The following is a 16,831-nucleotide window of genomic DNA, read 5'->3' as shown; positions in this document are numbered from 1 at the left end:
GGAGAGAGGAGGGAGGGAGGGAGGGTGGGGGGGAGAGGAGGGAAGAGGGAGGGAGGAAGAGGAAGAGGGAGGGAGAGGGAAGGAGAGAAGGAGGGAGGGAGGGAGAGAGGAAGGGAGGAAGGGAGAGAGGGAAGGAGGGAGGGAGAGAGGAAGGGAGGAAGGGAGAGAGGGAAGGAGGGAGGGAGAGAAGGAGGGAGAGAGGGAGGGAGAGGAGGGAGAGAGGGAGGGAGAGAGGGAGGGAGAGGAGGGAGAGAGGGAGGGAGGGGGGAGGGAGGGATGGAGAGGAGGGAGGGAGGGAGAGAGGGAGGGAGGGAAGGAGGGAGGGAGGGAGGAAGGAAGGGAAAGGGAGGGATGGAGAGAGGGAGGGAGAGAGGGACGGAGGGAGAGTAGGGAAGGAGGGAGCGAGAGAGGGAGGGAGAGAGGGAGGGAAGGAGGGAGGGAGGGAAGGAGGGAGGGAGGGAGGGAGGGAGGGAGAGGACGTAGGGGGAAAACAGCAGGAGGAACGGTAGAGGCAGCGCTAGAGGGAGAAAAAGCGGACTGAGCAGGCCCAGCTCTGACGCGCACGCGCTCTGGGAGGGGTGAGAGAACCGTCCGGTACCCACGAAACAAGAACAGGCTGCTGTTCAGCCAAAAGGACAATGAGGAGGGAAGGGGGCGCCCTTAGAACTTAATATAGAAGCGCTGGAAGGTCAACGTGAGGACGGAGCGTCGAAAGCACGCGTCTCTGGACGTCGGAGGCAGGTGCAGAGCCGGCACGTGGGGGAAAGACGGTCGTAGGGGCAGAGGGGACCGGAGCCGGCCCGTTGCCAGGCTCAGACGCCGTCCCAAACTAGAGGAACACATTGCAAGTGGACGGTGTGGGGGAAATCCACGCTGAAGGACACAAAGAGTCCCGTTCGAAAGGGCCCGAGAGGCGCTCAGCTCCAAGGACGAGGAAACACCCCCCCCCCCCAAGGCTCACCCTGGGGAAATTCCTGAGGCTCAAAGAGAAGCCAGTACCAGCTCCCAGCGAGGAAGGCCAGACATCACGCAAGGGACCGAGTCAGAGCGCCCGGGGCTTCTCAGGAACTAGGAGGCAGTGCAGCGATGCCTCCAAAAATCTGCAGGAAATTCTATTCAGCTAGAATTATATGTACGGCGGGACACCAGGCAGGAGGGTGGAATAAAGACAGTCAGACAGTCGCAGCTCCAAAAGGCGACTTCCGTGCCCCCTTTCTCAGAAAGCTCCTGGAGGATGAGTTTCACCGCAACGAGGAGGTAAATTAAAGAAGAAAAGTGCGAGGGCGCCTGGGTGGCTCAGTCTGTTAAGCGCTCGATGCCCCGACTTTGGCTCAGGTCATGGTCTCATAGTTCCCGCCTCGGGCTCTCTGCTGTCAGCGTGGAACCTGCTTTGGATCCTCTGTCCCCCTCTTTCTCTGCCCCTCCCCTGCTCACTCTCTCTCTCAAAAATAAAGAAATGTCAAAAAAATTTTTTTCTGTAAAAAGCAAAGTGTGACTCAAGTGACAGGACAAGGAGAGGCTCCCCCAGAAGATGAGGAGGGGAGGGCCCAGAAGGCCGTGGAACAAAGGCACCCAGGACACGGAGGGCAGCCCCATCCGGCACCAAAGGAAGTGGAAAGCGAACATGACCTAATATGTGTAGAAAATCCTATTGAGTTGGTTTGCATTTTTGTTGGGGAGTGTGGGGAGAACTTGTGATTGGCAACCACTAACTCCTGGAAAAACAAAGAGCTGTACGAGAAAGGAGTTGCAATCCTAGTAGTCTGTGTGGCTCAGCTGTGGGCAGTAGTCCCTGAAACCACAATGATGTGACGCCGAATATTGATTTCGGCAAAGGACTGTGTTTGCAGCTATATCGAGAAGCTGACAGAGGGAAGGTGTGTGGTGGGGATACGGAAAGGTGGTGACGCCAGATGTCACGGATGAACGGCGCACCAGGCAGCCCTTTGTGTATAGAAGATGAGGGCAAGAACCTGGGTTCATAGTTGGTCTGCAGAATGAAACGTTGGAAGGGAGTTCAAGGAACAGTCTTGACCTCCCATCTCCTTGGAACTTGGCCACCCTGTGAGGGTCAAGGGAGGGGCCAGGTCCCCCATTCTCTCCAAGAGAAAGCTGGGACTCTGACGTCAAGACCAGGGTAAGAGTCAAAACTCAGCCTCGGGCCTTTAAGTTTCCGAACAGGCCCTTCTTGCCCACCTGTTGGAATCGTCAATTCATGAATTAATCCACTTAGGGGTTCAGTCACAAATTCATCACGCATTGACCGCAGGGACAGAGATACAAATGCTCCTCGGAAAGCTCACAGAGGGGGGCCTGGCTGGCTCAGTTGGTAGAGGCTGCGACTCTGGAACTCAGGGTCCTGAGTTCAAGACCCGCGTTGGGCCTAAAGCTTAGTTCAAACAAGCAAGCTCGCTTACACGTCAAGAGCCTTACACGTGTCCTGTCGTTTCATCCTTATGATCATTCCATAAGGGAGTGTCCTCCTCATTTATTCAGAGAAGGCAAGCCACTTGCCCAAGGTCGCCCAGCAGGGGCGGGGACAGGAGCCGGGGCGGACACCCCGCCCCCCCTCCATGGGAGGGAGGGCAGGCAGTCTGCTTCTCTCCCACCCGCTTCCCCTGGCTCCCATCAAGTGCCTAGTGGGGGCCCCAGAGGCAGGGGCTGGGGGAGGGGCCAGGCCAAGCAGAGTCATGAAAAAACTTCCCGTTTTGTCGATCACAGCAAAAAGAGGCTCCCCTCTCCCCCCTTCCCAGTGTTCAATCTAATTACAGCTCCTCACAGCCCCAATCGATCTGGGCTCCAGTCAGAGCTGTTTACCAGGAGCAGCTTTTGTCCTGGTTTCCATCCCCCGCGGCCCCCCAGCCCAGCCTGGAGGCTCGGAGGTGTGAGCGCCAGCGGTGGGGGGAGAGGCAGCCCAGACGCGCGCGCCCCCCCCATCAGCGCACCCCTCCCCCCGCCGCCACCTTCCCCTCCTCGGTATCCTGTCTGGTGTCCGGGATCACCCCACCAGCCCCAAAGGCCACTGCGGTCCTTGTGCGGCCCGGGCTCCCCGAGAGGAGGCCAGGCTGCGGGCATGAGCCCCTTTCCGGAAGCGAAAGCCCAGGCTTGGAGAGAAGGGCTGACCCGGAGGAGGGCTGGGGACGGGGAGCCTCGAGGAGGAGCCCGGACGTCCCAGGAGCGCCAGCCACCAGCCTCCTGCGGCCACTGCTACGGCCACCTCTTCCGCGATGATCTCCACTGGGGACCACCGCTGTGGCTTCCACCTTCGTCACCTCCCCCCCCACCAGCACCTCTTCCAGGGCATCACCTCCATCACCCGTGCCTCCCATCACCACACCGACATGTCCTCTCGCCTGCTCTAGGCGCTGCCCCGCCATCACGAGCTCCACTGCGGTGGCCCCCACGTCCCCTCTCTTCTCATGGCCATCCCTCCCTCTCACCTCCTGTTGGCTTCACCTGCGCCCTCGCCTCCTCCCATTTCCTCGTCTACACCGCGGAGCCCCGTCACAGGGGCCGCCACCTCGTAGGTAGCCGGCACGGGAGGACCCAGCCCCGAGTCCCCTCGCCAGGGGCTCCCCGCCTGTAGTGGGGGGACAGGGAGTGGCCCCAGACACAGACCCTGGCCACCAACCCTGGTTACTGTGGCAGCCAGAGGAAGAGCCTGCTGGTCTGGCTGGGGGGACCGTTGGGGGCTGGGCCGGCAGACGTGCTCTGGGACCCTGGGCAAGTCAGTCCCCTGGCAGTGTCCCAGCCTCCTCCTTTGCAGAACTGGGCCCCGGCCCCCTTCCAACAGTTTTCAGGGCGCCTCTGCGGCCTCTCCCCTCCCACCTCACTCAGCCCCTCCGCTCCCCACCCTGTCACCTCTCTCTTCCCATCTCCTCCACTGCCCAGCCCTTTCTTTCCGTCGTTTTTTTCACAGCATTACGATGATGATTCCCCCACTCTACACAGGGCCCCCCTCAAAATGTGGGTTCGGCTCAGCCCTCCATGCCTCCAGGAACTGAGAAACTGATATTAAGAACACTGATTCTGAGATGCTCTGATCTTAGAACGTCTGGTGCTTTCTGGAGCCCAGGCACCAGGAGGGTCTGGGGCTGGCTCCTGGGAGGTCCTGGCGGCCCTGGGAGAAGACCAGAGGCGGTCGAGGAGAGGAGACTGAGAGCCCGCTCCCAAGTCTGAGCCCCCCTCGTGGGTCCCAGCAGGTGAACCGAGAAGGGCCCTGTCCTCAGCGGGCCAGCCCCAGCCCCGGGCAGGGCTCCAGGTAGGAGGGGGGAGGCCCCACCAGTCCATGTCTAGGTGGGAGCAAAGGAGGGTGAACTGGGGGGGCCCTCATTTCAGACCCCCTGGAATCCCTCTTAGCCCCTCACTTCTGCCTGCCTCCTGCCTCCCCAGGAAGTGCTGGGGTCAGCAGATCACACCCTCCCGCTGCTGGGACCCCTCCATGGGCCAAGAGGGCCGTCAAACCCTGCCACCCCTGCAGTATCGCACGGTGTCGGCCCCCTGTGCCTCAGTTTCTTCTTCCTGCCTTGCCCAGCCACGGGAAAAGATGTAGCTGAAAAGTCTTGAATATCATGGCGGGGCTGAGACTATGAGATGAGGTTCCCAGCTCCCATCCGGGGGGTCCCTGGGAGGAGCCCCTCTGGGCTCCACTTATTACGTGGCCATGAAGTTTCCCCCCCCCCCCCCCCCCCCGCCATGTCAGGTCTGCCCTCTGCACCTCTCCTGAAATCTTCCGGGAGAAGGCAGGGATGGAGAAACTCAGGCAAGGGGGAGAGAGTTGGGCTGCCCGGCCGGAGCACTCCTACACATACGTCAGGGACCAGCAGCAGTGGCCCTTCTGCCAGGAAGCCCCTCTCTCCACCCCCAGCAGAGCCTGGCATGCTCCCCAGGGCCCCTAGTCCTGACCTTGGGGGCCAAGCCTGACCTGGAGTCCCCCCTGTCGCCCAGCACAGAGTAGGTCCTCGGGAGGCTGCCGGCCGGGGGTGTTCATCCAGGGACTGATGCCCCTTGTGACCCTCCTGGGCGGGTGGTGGGCCAGTGGGGGCAGTGGGACCCCCGGGGAGCACCCACCCCAAGTCAGGGAGGGGCAGCCGGGGCTCCGGACTCGGTCACCCCTCAGTGGTGGGAGAGAGTCTACAAGGGACGGATCTGGGATCCCACCTGTTTGCGCCCCCCATCTCCTGATAGACACACTCTCCCCCCTCCCTCCCCCTCCTTCCCCCCTTCCCCCCTCCCCCATCCCATGGCCTCCCTCCCCTTCCTCTCCCTCCCTCTCCTCCCCTCCCCTGCTTCCCCTCCTCACCTTCCCTCCTCTTGTCTCCCCCTCCAGTCCCTCTTCCTCCTTCCCCTCCCCCCTTCCTCCCACCCCCTCCCCCAGAGACCACTGGGCGTGGGTGTGCAGCTGGGCAGCGGTGGGTGTCCTGGGCCATCCCCAGCCTCCTGGGGACTGACTACGCGCACGCATCTGTCTGCCCCCCACATCCTGTTGGGGTGCCCTGTGGCCCCTGTGGGGCTGCCACAAAGTCCCGGCTGGGCGGAGGGCTATGTGTGGTTGAGGCACCGTGTGCGGGCTCTTGGCGCTTCGCTACAGTTGGGGGGGGCGTCCACACACCATCAGACCCCAGGGGTGGGGGGAGCGTGAATGACCGGGACATCCTGTGACCTCAGCCAGAGCCGTTGGGGAGACAGGCAGCAATGTGGGCGTGGCGTGGGTATCTGGAGGGGTGCGGGAGGGGTGAGCCCCGGGGGCTGTGGGTCCGTGGGCCTCAAGGGAGACGAGGGCACAGCAGACATCGGCGTGACGGTTGCTGGCGGCTGGCCACAGGGGCGTAGGGGACGCTGTGCACGGGAGGGTCACGAAAGGCGGGGGCGCGATATGCCGTGGCCGGGTGGCACGCGGGGGGAAGCTCACTGTGTGTGTCCGGGTAGGTGGGACGCAGCCCCCACCCCCACCCCCGGGACCGTCTAGAGGCTCGGGACTGTCTACCTGCCCGGTCCCGGCTGCCCACCCCCACCTTGCCAGTCCCAGCCAGTGGGGACAGGGGGCCTTGAACAGGTGCTCCGTGGACACTGCTTTCCTGGTTGATGGAGCACGTGCAGCGACCCGGGATCCTGATGTCCTCGGTCGGGGGGAGGGAGCGGTCCCGCTCTGCTCAGGGGGGTCCACGTGGGTGCCGAGGCTGCGCCCTGGACCCTTTCCTCCCCCCCCCCCCCCGCGTGCCACTTGCGTTCATCAAGCACCCACTGTGTGCCCGGCGGGTGCAGCTGGGGACAGCCTCCCTGAGGTGGAACCCCATGCATCACCGGAAAGCCGGGGCGACTTTGTTCCGGAACAGGGCGCTGGCCGCCCGGCTCTGGGCAGTGAGGGGTGGAGTGGTGTAAGGGTGGGGGGCGGGAGATGTGAGCCCAGCTGGGTTCTAGAACGCCTCCAAGTGGCGACAGAGCTGCGTGTGCAGGCTGGTCTTGGATGGGAAGTTGGGGGGGGGGGGCCCGTCCAGTGAAGCCAAGAAGAGAAATGAGCCAGAGCGGCACCTGGACGGCTGGTTGGACGGGAGACGACACTTGGATCGTGGTGCCAGAACTCGGCACCTGAATGACTGTCCTGGTCCCTCCGTGTCAGTCACACTGTCAGCAACAACTAAGCCGCACTCGTGGGCTCCCTCCCCTGCACCGTGTGTCTGCACCCCCCCACTGCCTGTCCACCTGGGCACAGGGTGGGGGGTGTGGGAGCGGGAGCTGGAGCCCGCCGTCCCCTCCCCTCTGGCCACCTCCTGTGCTCAGCTCTGGCCTCATGGAGCAGACAATTCAACACGGAGCCCGGTCTCCGGCTGGGATGATGACCGGTTTCCTTGGCGACGCATGCGTCCCGCCCCAGCCGCCAGCCTCCCGGGCCCCAGTTGCGGAGAGCAGTGGTGCCCCCACCCTGGTGGCTTGTCCCCACTGGGCTGAGCTGCCCTGAGCATCCCCCACGGCCTCCCAGCCCAGAGATGGTGGATGATTTGCCCAAGGTCACACAGCGAGTCGCCGAGGGGGGCCTGGAACACGCACTGACCCTCCTTATCTGCACCCCGTACCCCTGAGGGCGCCAGAAAGGGGCTCCCACGGTGGGGCACAGAGTCATCTCCAAGGAGCCGGTGCTGAGCCAGGCCCCTGCCCTCAGAGGCCTCAGCGGCCTCCTGCCCCTGCCCTCCCCTGTCTGTCCCCACACACCTCTCCTCCAGGCCTCTGGACTCACCTTGGCCGGCGCCCAGCCTTCCGGAGAGGCCTCGCCTCCCTCCCTCCCCACGGGCTCCCCCAGATGGGATTTTAATGGCCACGTTTTCAAATGAGTTCTGAACCTTTCAAAGACTTATCAGGGAAAGGAGCGTTTCCACAGGGACTCTGGGCTGCCCTGCCGGGGGGCTCCATCTGGAGCGGGGGCCCCACTGCCTGGGGTTGGGGAGCTGGGGTATCTAGGGGCGGCTCACCCTTGGACCTTCAGTCCTGGAGACCCCCCCACCCCATTCAGACACCCTCAGACGGGGGCGAAGCGCGTGGGCGCACACACCCCGTACCCAACCTCACAGAGCTTTTGATGTTTAAAAAGTGTTACGAAGTCACCGTGGCAGCAGTTGGAAATGGATTTGAAAAAGATGCCGGAAAGGAACCATTGATAAGAAAGAACAGGGACGCCAAGCCCGGAGGGGGGGCGGAGCTGAGACCCAGCACTTCGGCAACTAGGAAGCCGATCTACAGATCAACCCGCACAACATGGTCCCCCGACCCCCCCACGCATTCACCAGCGGGGCTGGCAAGGGGAGAGGGGAGACCACCAACCGTCTGGAACAGCCTGATTGTCCTCTGGGCGAGGGGGTGGCCAGAGAAAGAGGGAAATGACCAAGGAGAATAGGACACAGCCAGAAAAAATGACCACTGTTTCCTGATAGGGAATGTTCCTGATGTCATGGGGGCGGAAGCAAGGCAGAACCGGGCTTTCCAGTGTGTGTGTGTGTGTGTGGGGGGGGGTGTCCCCAGTGGGGGGTGTTTAAAGAGGAGAAGGACAATGAACAGAAGGAGTGCTTGCCTCGCAGGATCAAGCGCGCGGTCTCTCCGGGAGGAGAAAGGTTTGCAGGAAGGTGGGACTGGACGATGCCTTCTTGTTCCGTAAAAATTAGGAACCAGGCGAATGTGTCCACAGTTGGAAATGGTAATACAGCATTTTTAAGAGGGGGGGGCACAGAAGGGAGCGAGGGTCAGAGCAGTGGCTTTGTGGTCGCTCCCACCGCGCAGGAACCTGTTTCTTTATCCGATTCGTGCGCTCCCACCGGCCTAGGGATTCCAGTCTCCGTTTGGGGAAGGGGATGTGCGCGGGGGAAAGCAACTGGCCCACGTTCTGGGCCCGAGACGCCGCCACCCCCCTCCCCGGCGTTCCCTGAGCGCCACCCCCTGCCCCAGTCCCGGGGAGCCCCCGCCCCAGCCCCAGGGAGTCCCCCCACCCCTCCCCCTGCCTCAGTCTCCACACTCGCAGTGCGCCGCCCTAGGGTGTGTGCTGTGCGGGGGGGTCTGGGGCTCCTTATGTCGGGCCCTGGGCACCCACATCCCGCCAGGTTGCGGACAGAGCTCACTGCTGGCTCCCTCCTGTTTAGGAGATCCCCACCCCGCCAAGGACAGATGTGCCCCATGCGGCACATCGCAGAGGCTGGCTCCCCAGGCAATGAGGGGCGCGTTCGCCTGGTGGGGGAAATTGAGGCCCTGACATCTCCAACGCAGAGCGCTTGTGGATGGGCACCCGGGTTTAGGAGAAGCGCCCACCCTTGCCGTCCGCCCCGCCCCCGCCCGGTTCGCCCTCCTCCATCGGTGTAGATGGATGCGGCCCTCTCAGTCCCCAAGCACTAGGGAGTAGAGTCGGACTTGGCAACTGTGTAGATGCGAGAGCCACAGGTGCTCCGGCAAGCCCCGCTGGGGGCGCGTGGGTCACGCCCAGTGGCCCGCACAGGGGTCTCGGGAGAGAGAGGTCCCTTGCTGCGGGCCGCCCCATTAGGCCAGATCTGAGCTCGAAGACCGATGGGGCTCCCGAGCCAGAGTCCGCGCACGTTTCTTACTGTGGATGCGCACGTCTACACCTGCTCCCGCGGACGTCTCCACTGCCTCCCCGCGCGCGCGTACGTTTGCGCCTCCGCACGTCCCTTCCGAAGTCTGCGCCAGTCATGGACGCATCTCCCTGCCCCTGCTTCCGTCTGCTGTGAATCTCTGACTCGTGGGATCTAAGGGGCCCCCCAACTCCCCACATCCGTCCACGCGGCAAGAGTCCGCCGGCAGGAGGTTAGGCCTCCTAACCCCACCCACACCTACACCTACTTGGCAGAGGGGAGACTGAGGCCACAGGTGCCCCAAACCGCCCAGGGTCCCGTGGGTCTCCCAGGCAGCCCCTGGCTCCTGGCCTAGCCTCCCCCTCCCCCACTAGCGCTGCCTTCCTTATTGATCAAGGGCCATATTTAATTAAAAACTTGATTCAAACCAGCTCGGGCTCCCCTGTTAAGCTGGGCTCGCTGGTACATACAAAGACACAGGCCAGCTGCGCGGGCCCAGTGGCTCCTTGCAGCCACTCTGGGCTTCCCCACCTCCCGTCCTTTGTCCACGAGGTTCCAGGAGCCTGAGGTCAGGGCACCTGCCCCCGGGAGCCTCCTCCTCTATCGGCCACATCTTAGGGGTAATGGGAGGCTACGTGGCAGGATGCCATGCACAGGCTGTATGAACTCCAAAGTGGTGGTAAAAACCCCCTCCAGCTTTGAAGGAGAGAGCACACTAGGGATGGGAGCCAAGCCTGGAGACCAGAGGAGAGGAGGAGGAGGAGGAGGGGGAGGAGGAGGGAGCGCGGGGCTGGCAGTGTATCGCTCAGACTAGAGTGGTGATGGCTGATAGGGAAGAATCCCAGGAACGGGAGAGAAGTGAGGGGCCAGAATGGCCAGATCTGGGATTTCAGGCTAAGGGGACTTCAGAAAAAAGGAATCGAAGCCCAGCTCCAGGCCCTCACCCTGCAGACTCGTCTGTGTGCCCAATGGTGCCATGCGGGTGACTGTCCCTGTCTTGCAAGGTTGGGCTTGGGGGGCGCAGGGAGGGCTGGAAATGCACTGCTGGGCCCAGGCTTACCCTGAGGGCTGGCTCCAGTGAGGGGGCGCCCGGGCAGGAGAGGCAGAGGCTGGGACCCGGTGTCCACACACCCTCCCTGGGGGGGCTCATGTGGGCCAGGACCCTGTCACCCTCAGAGGAGCTGGAAGGAGAAGGGCAGCACCCGCTGTCCACCTGCCCGAGGGCCATCCACGCTGCTTATCGCATGGAACTTGCCGTGACCTCGAGGGACATCCCGCTGTCCTCCTCTGCCTCGGTCCACTGAGCCTTTGCCCCTCCAGGCCACCTGCTCGGAATGTCCCCCCACTTGCAGGAGGTGGGAACCGGGGCATCTCAGCCCCTCCAGGCTCAGCCCGCCCCCCCCCCCGCCCCGTTTACTGCTGGGGAAGCCGGGTCTGTTCCCCCTCCTGCTGGAACGGTGTGTGGCTTTGGCAGTCGCCTTCCTTCCACTCTGCCTCACCTTGCTGGTCTGTAAAGTGGCCACAATAACCACATCCAGCTTAAATGGTCATTCGGGTGATTCCATGTCTCACGCCTGGAGGCTGAGCCTAGGAGAGGGGGACGGCTTAAGGCACCCCAGCCAGCCTCCTCCCCATCCCACAGCCTGCCCCTCTCCTCTACCTCCCGGTCTGCACGGTGGGGGTGCAGAATCACTTAAGCTGGGTGGGGTCCTGGGGCTGTCCCAGCCGAGTCTTGGGGTGGAAGGAGGGCCTGGTTTGGGGGGGGACGCAGAGCTCACTGGGCTGTGCCATACACAATTCCAGACACGCTCTCCCTGCATCCCTGTGGGGGGCGACAGTGTCCCCTCCAGACGCCTCCCGCACTCCCTGCCCACTCTCCTGCACCCCCCAGATCACAGGCTGCTGTGGGGCCCCCTGAAGATGAGTGGGTGTGGGGGTGATGAGGCAAGGTGGCCTCAGGGTGCAGGGTCTGTGAATGCACCCTGAGGGGCTCCGCAGGGCGTGGTTGATGAAAAAGCCTCAACAAGCACTTCCTAGGTCCATTTCTCAGATGAGGAAACTGAGCCTCAGGCCCCCACCCTACCAGTCTGTGAGGGAGCCCAGGTGAGGCCCAGGTCTCCAAGTCCTCCGCTGGGATGTCTTGGGGGGAGTCTGGAAGAGATGTGGACCCCTTGGGGTTCAAGGTGAGGATTTTACAGAAGGGGTAGGGGTCCTGGGGGGTCGTTCTGGAAGCCGCACAGCCACCCCTCCCACTGGGACTCTCGGTTGGACCGTTGACCTTTCGGGCTGGGTTCCTTCAGGCTCAGACCCCGCCCAGCTCCACCCGCCCCGCACCCGGTCTGGGATGGTGGTGGCAGAGTGGGGGAGGAGGCTGGGGGCACGAAGTGCCCGTCTTAGCCTGGATGGAGGCCTGATTTGCCTTTTCCTGTCCATGACCGTCCCCTCCAGACCCCCAGCCCCGGTCACGTGCCATCAGCAACTTGGTTCCAGAAATGGGTCCCTTCTTGCCTCAGTTTCCCCCATGCTGGCCTCCAACAGCCCTCAGGGATTTGGGCACCTGGCTCACCAGTGAGGCAAGAAGGAGGAGGGTGACCTTTTCCCAATCGCCTGCTTTCTGATATTTATTTTATATATATGTTTTCTGATCAGTTACAAAAAATACTTTTCCTCCAGAGTTGCAATTTAAACAATATTTGAAGAAGGCCGAAGCTATCGACCGGCAGCGGTGATGAATTAGAGACGGTAATTCGAATTCATCGACCACCCCGCCCCAGCCGAGAGTCCCCTCCCCCCCACCCCCAGTCCCTCTCCCACAATTACTGCTGGAGCTAGAACCTGGGAGGCTTCCAAGAGGAGGCAGCTCCCAAGCCTCCTGCTCCCAGGACCCTGGTGTGGGCTGGGAAGACGAGGCCGGCCCGGCAGCCGTGGGGTTAGGGTCCTGCAGGATGGGCCTTGCTGGGACCAGCGGGTCCCAGAATCTCAGAATGTTAGACCCAGAACCTGGCCCCTCCAGCGCACACACATTTGACAGATGGGTAAACTGAGGCACCCAGAGCAGGCCGGCATAGGGCAGTGGGGTGGCCCCTGAGGGCCACGCAGCCAGATTCCTTAGGTGCTTCCCGGAAAAAAAGACGCCACCCCTTGTCCCCTGGGCCCCGGATCTGGGAAGGAGGGAGGTGGGGAGCTGGGAGGGTGGGCCGGGAGACACGCAGGCTAAGGGCCCCCTCCCCGGCTCAGCTGCCCTGGGGGGCTCTCCGGTCTTCTTTTCAGTATCTCCCCTTCTCTGCTCTCTCTCTTTGTCTTTTTCTCTCCGCATCCCTGTTTCTGTTTCTCTTTCTGTCTCCAGTTCTCTGGTTTTTCTCCCCTCTGTTTTTGTCACTCTGTCTCTCCCTACCTGTCTCTGCCTCTCTGTGTCCGTCTGTCCGCGTGTGCCTTCCTCCCTCGAGCCCGGCGGGGGCGGCTCCCCGGGGGGCACCGCCGGGGAGGCGGCGGCGGTGGGGGGGTTGGGGTGGGGGGGATGGGTGGCCTGGCCAGGGCGCAGCGCAGGGCAGGGCGGTGAGTCCTCCCCGCGGGGTCCAGATTGGGGGGGGGGGGGGTTGGGGAGCGGATCGGGGCACCTGCAGCGGCTCCAGGCCTTCGCGTGCTGGGCGGCATGGTTGGGAGGGGGACGCGCCCCGCTGCCTCCCCGTAAGCGCCGCGATTTGCCGCCACTTAACCGCTTTTCATTTGCGCAGCGACCGGAACTAAAGGCCTCTCGGCCGGCCGGCGCCTAATTACCCCTCGCCCGGGCCGGTCCACCTCTAACTCCCAGGCCAAGCCCCGTGGTGTAGACGCGGCGGCCCGGAGCGCGCCCGAGTTGCGGTGGAGCCGGCGGGTCGGCGGGGTCACCGCGTGGGCAGCGGCGGGAGGAGCAGGGGGCGCGCCGCACGGTCCCCACTCATTATCCCCGGCACCCGAGCGCCCTGCCCGAGGCTCGGCCCCGCGCTCACGCGCTCCTGTGCCCCGTGCGCTCCGGAGACAGCCTGGATTCCGACTTTCACTTTCCCAAAGGGGGGCCGGCTGTTTCCCCACCTGCAGTCCTCCGCGCGCCCCGAAGGGAAGACCCGAGCGGGGGAGCCGGGCGCCCCTCAGCCCGCAGCAGCGACACCCCCTGCCCCACCCCTCGGGGCATGGACTTCGCGCCTGTGGTCCCTGGCTCTGGGACGCCCTGGCCCACCTCTGGGGGGGGGGCGTGGGGGCTGAAATGGGCGGCCGCAGTTCGTGACGGTCCGTTCAGGAACACAGGTGCCAGGAGAAGGGTGCACAGTGGTATGTGTTCTTCGGGGGTGTCCCCGGATATACATGCGCCGGGAGGAGGCCCAGGGTGGCAGGTGTGGCCAGATGTCAAATGCCCATGTCCACGCGTCTCCACGAGCGCCACTTAGCATCTGACACCTTAGGGCACCCTTTTGCCACCCGATGTCACCTGCATCGCACACAGCGGTCTGCGCCTGTGTCCCTTGTGAGCGCACCCGTGGCCCTGCACGTGCGATGGGGAGCAGGACAGGACAGGTTTCGCCCTTACACAAGCCCCACGTCTGGGTTCCTAACACCGGTTCTGAGATGTCACGACGACCTCCCCGCACGATGGGTCACCTGCCGCACATGCGGGGACTTAATTTCCCACTCCCCAAAGCGGGGAATCTAAGAAGCCTAGAGGAGGCTCCACAGAAGGGGGAAACTGAGGCCATGTGTCAGCGCAGGCTCCCCGGGCTGTCCAGCAGGCCAGGGGGCCGGGAGGAGCAAACCCAGAACCCCCTCCAGCGGCAGCCTGCGCCCCTTCGCCCCGGCCCCCCTCCCTGCGGGGTGGCTGGAGGCAGAAATCCCGCCCTGCCTCCTTGCTCCAGGGGTGCCTAGTCTGAGAGCCAGCCCACTCCAGCTCCACTCGCCCCTGCGTGCAGAGAAGCGATCGATCCCGCGTCGTCGGAGGCGGCTATTGTCCCCGCGGCGGCCCCCTCCCCCTGCGGCCAGGGAAAGACCCCCTCCCACACACACACACTCAGGTCAGGCCCTTCCCCGTGACAGTGGCCGGGCCTCTCCTGCACCCCACAGACACCCAGGAGAGGGGGGCCTCCGGCCAGGCCGCCTCGCTGGGGGCAGGTGTGGACCCAGCTGCTGTCAGCTGGGAGGGAGGAGGGAGCGCGGTCCCCAGGGGGGCCGGGGGCTGAGAGTCCGTGTGAGCGAGAGAGACAGAAAGAGAGCGCGGCGGAGAGAAGGAGAAAGAGCGGGGAGGAACCGGGAGGAAAACCAAGATCCAGCGAAAAATAAATAGAAACCAGTTTGCCCCGACAGACAGAGGTAGAAAGGAGGGAAACACGGGACGGAAAGGCAAGGCCGGCAGGAGTGCGCGCGCCCGGGTCAGAAGCGACCGCGCAGGGCAGGCGGCCGGCCGGGGTGTGAAGGCCTCCGGGCCGCCCCTCCCCCGCCCGTTCTCGGGTGACCTTTGCCAGCGGCCGGAGAGGGGGAGGGGGCTATCGATCGCCGAGGCCGAGCTACAAAGAAGCGCGCGCTGGGGCCGAGGGCTGAGCGCGGGCCCGGCCCCGGCCTCCTCCGCGCCGGCAGCCGGGTGCACGGTCCCGGCCCTCTGCCTGGAGCTGGAAGAGGAGCCAGGGGCTTTTCGGGAGGCGGGAGTGGCGCCCCCAGCCGAGAGCAGCGGCGCGTCCGGGGCTCGGCACCGCCCCCCCCCCCCCCCCCACCACACACACAATGAACGACCCCGCAGGCTGCTTCGGGGATCCTCCCCACAGTGTAAAATGAACCAGGGACCCCTCCCCGTTCCCGGGCTGCCGGGGGGGGGGGGGGCGCGTGGCAGGCGGCACAATCCCCTTCTCCCTTTCGGCGGCTGCACGAACCGGCGGGGGCGCACATGACGCTCCCGCAGGGGAGTCCCGAGCCGGAGCCCCCGGGGTCGCGCGCAGTGCGCCGCGCTCCTACCTGCCAGGCGCAGCGCCGACATGCGCTGGAACTCGGGCTCCTGCAGCCACTTCCACATCCTGCGGAAGGTCTCGCGGCCCGACTTGAGCTTGCTCCACGGCTTGGGGTTGCGCAGCAGGTCGGAGAGCGTGCCCTGCGAGCGGCACAGGATGCGCTGCGCGAAGATGGCCTGCGGGATGCTGTAGCGCTTCAGCTCGGCGGTGATGCGCTGCGCCACCTCCTTGGTGTTGATCTCCTCCGCCGCCGCGCCCGCCCCGGGGCCGCCGCCGCCGCCCGCGCCCGGGCCGCCGCCGCCTGCGTGGGACCCGTGCGCCCCGGCGGCCGCCAGCCCGCCCAGCGGCGCCAGCAGCCCCGCGGTGCCCCCGCCGCCCGCGCCGCCGCCCCCGCCGCCGCCGCCGCCGCCGCCTCCGGGCAGCCCGCGAGCCAGCGCGTCCTCGGCGCGCCCCAGCAGCGCAGCGTGCGGTTCGAAGGCGGCGGGCGGCAGCAGCTTGTCCCCGGCCAGGTGGCCCGGCGCGCCGTAGGCGGCCAGCGGCGGCGGCGGCGGCGGCGGCGGGGGCTGCGGGGCGCCGTGCAGCGCGGGCGGCAGCGCGTTGGGCAGAGGCGACAGCGGCGACCCCATGGCGGGCAGCTCCTTGCCGTAGGGCCCGTAGAGGTGGCCCACGGAGGCGAGCGCCGCGCGTTCGTCGCGCATGAGGGTGAAGCTGCCGCTCACGCTGGCCGCCAGGCGCTGCGGCGGGGGCGGCGGGGGCGGCGCGGCCGCCGGGTGCGGGTGCGCGTGGGGGTGGCCGCCGTGCGCCCCGGCCACCGCCGCGGCCGCAGCGTGCTGGTGGAACTTGTCGGCCACGGCGGCGAGCGGCGGCAGGTGCTGCAGGGGCGTGAGCGTCGTGTAGGTACCGCCCAGGCCGGGCGCCTCACAGGCCATGCCCATGGCCGGGTGGAGCGGGCCCGCCAGCTCCCCGCGGAAGTCGGCGCCGCCGCTCGCGCCGCCCGTGCCGCCCGCACCCCCGGCTCCCCCGCCGCCGCCGCCGCCGTCCAGCAGGCTCGCCATGCCGGCCACCAGGCCCGGGCGCCCGGGCGCCACCAGGCCGCGGTGCTGCGCCGCCGCCGAGCGCGCGTGGCCCGGGCTCAGCAGCTCGCCCGCCTGCGCGTGGGCCACGCCGTGCAGGCCCCCCAGGCTCTCCAGGCTCAGCTCCATGCTCGGCCGCTCGCCCGCCGCGCGCGCTCCTCGGCGCCGGCCCGGCGCGCTCAAGGCCGCCGCATGGCCCCCGCCCGCTCCCCGGTGGCTGCGCGCGAGGCTGCCCGGCTGCGCGGCGCACCGCCCGGCCCGGCTGCGAGCGCGGCCACCAGGATGTGGCGGGGGAGCGGCCGCCGGCGCCCGGGCCCGGGTCTGACGTCAGCACCCCCGCCCACCCGCTCCCCTCTCCGCCGCCTCCCGCCGCCTCGCTCTCCGCCCGCTCCGGCCCCCTCGAGCTCCAGGCGGGCCGGAGTGGGCCAGACTCGGGCTCCTGGGGTCCCCAGCCTCCGCGCCCGTCCGCGTCCCCCCCTCTCCAACAGGGGGGCCGGCGGACGCGGGGACAGCCGGGCGGGCTTCGGAGGACAGACCCCGCCGAGGTGGGGCCTGGGGCCTCATCCCTACACCTCTTATTCCGGGTCTCTCCCCAGAGGGTCAGGGAGGTTACTTTCCTGCCTGACGCCCCCAAATCTATCTCCAGGAACACGTAGGAATGTGGCTGGGTGGGGCCTGGGGTCCACTTGTCCCCCCTCTGGCCTCTGGCGCACACACGGACCCC

At 65.8% G+C, this 16,831-nt stretch overlaps 1 protein-coding gene across 1 annotated transcript in view; it reads right to left on the bottom strand.

Moving 5' to 3' along the window:
- The window catches only part of ONECUT3 (one cut homeobox 3), an 18,256-nt gene extending 2,020 nt beyond the window's left edge, over positions 1–16,236 (bottom strand). The window contains exon 1 of the mRNA XM_081790767.1: positions 15,042–16,236. Coding sequence (XP_081646893.1) covers positions 15,042–16,236 — 1,195 coding nt within the window. The remainder of the gene's footprint in view (positions 1–15,041) is intronic.
- Positions 16,237–16,831: the final 595 nt, after the last annotated feature.

Source organism: Panthera onca, chromosome A2 (genome assembly GCF_046562875.1).
Source record: "Panthera onca isolate mPanOnc1 chromosome A2, mPanOnc1 haplotype 2, whole genome shotgun sequence".
In the NCBI taxonomy this organism is placed as follows: Eukaryota; Metazoa; Chordata; class Mammalia; order Carnivora; family Felidae; genus Panthera; species Panthera onca.
This window is presented reverse-complemented; position numbering and strand designations above follow the sequence as displayed.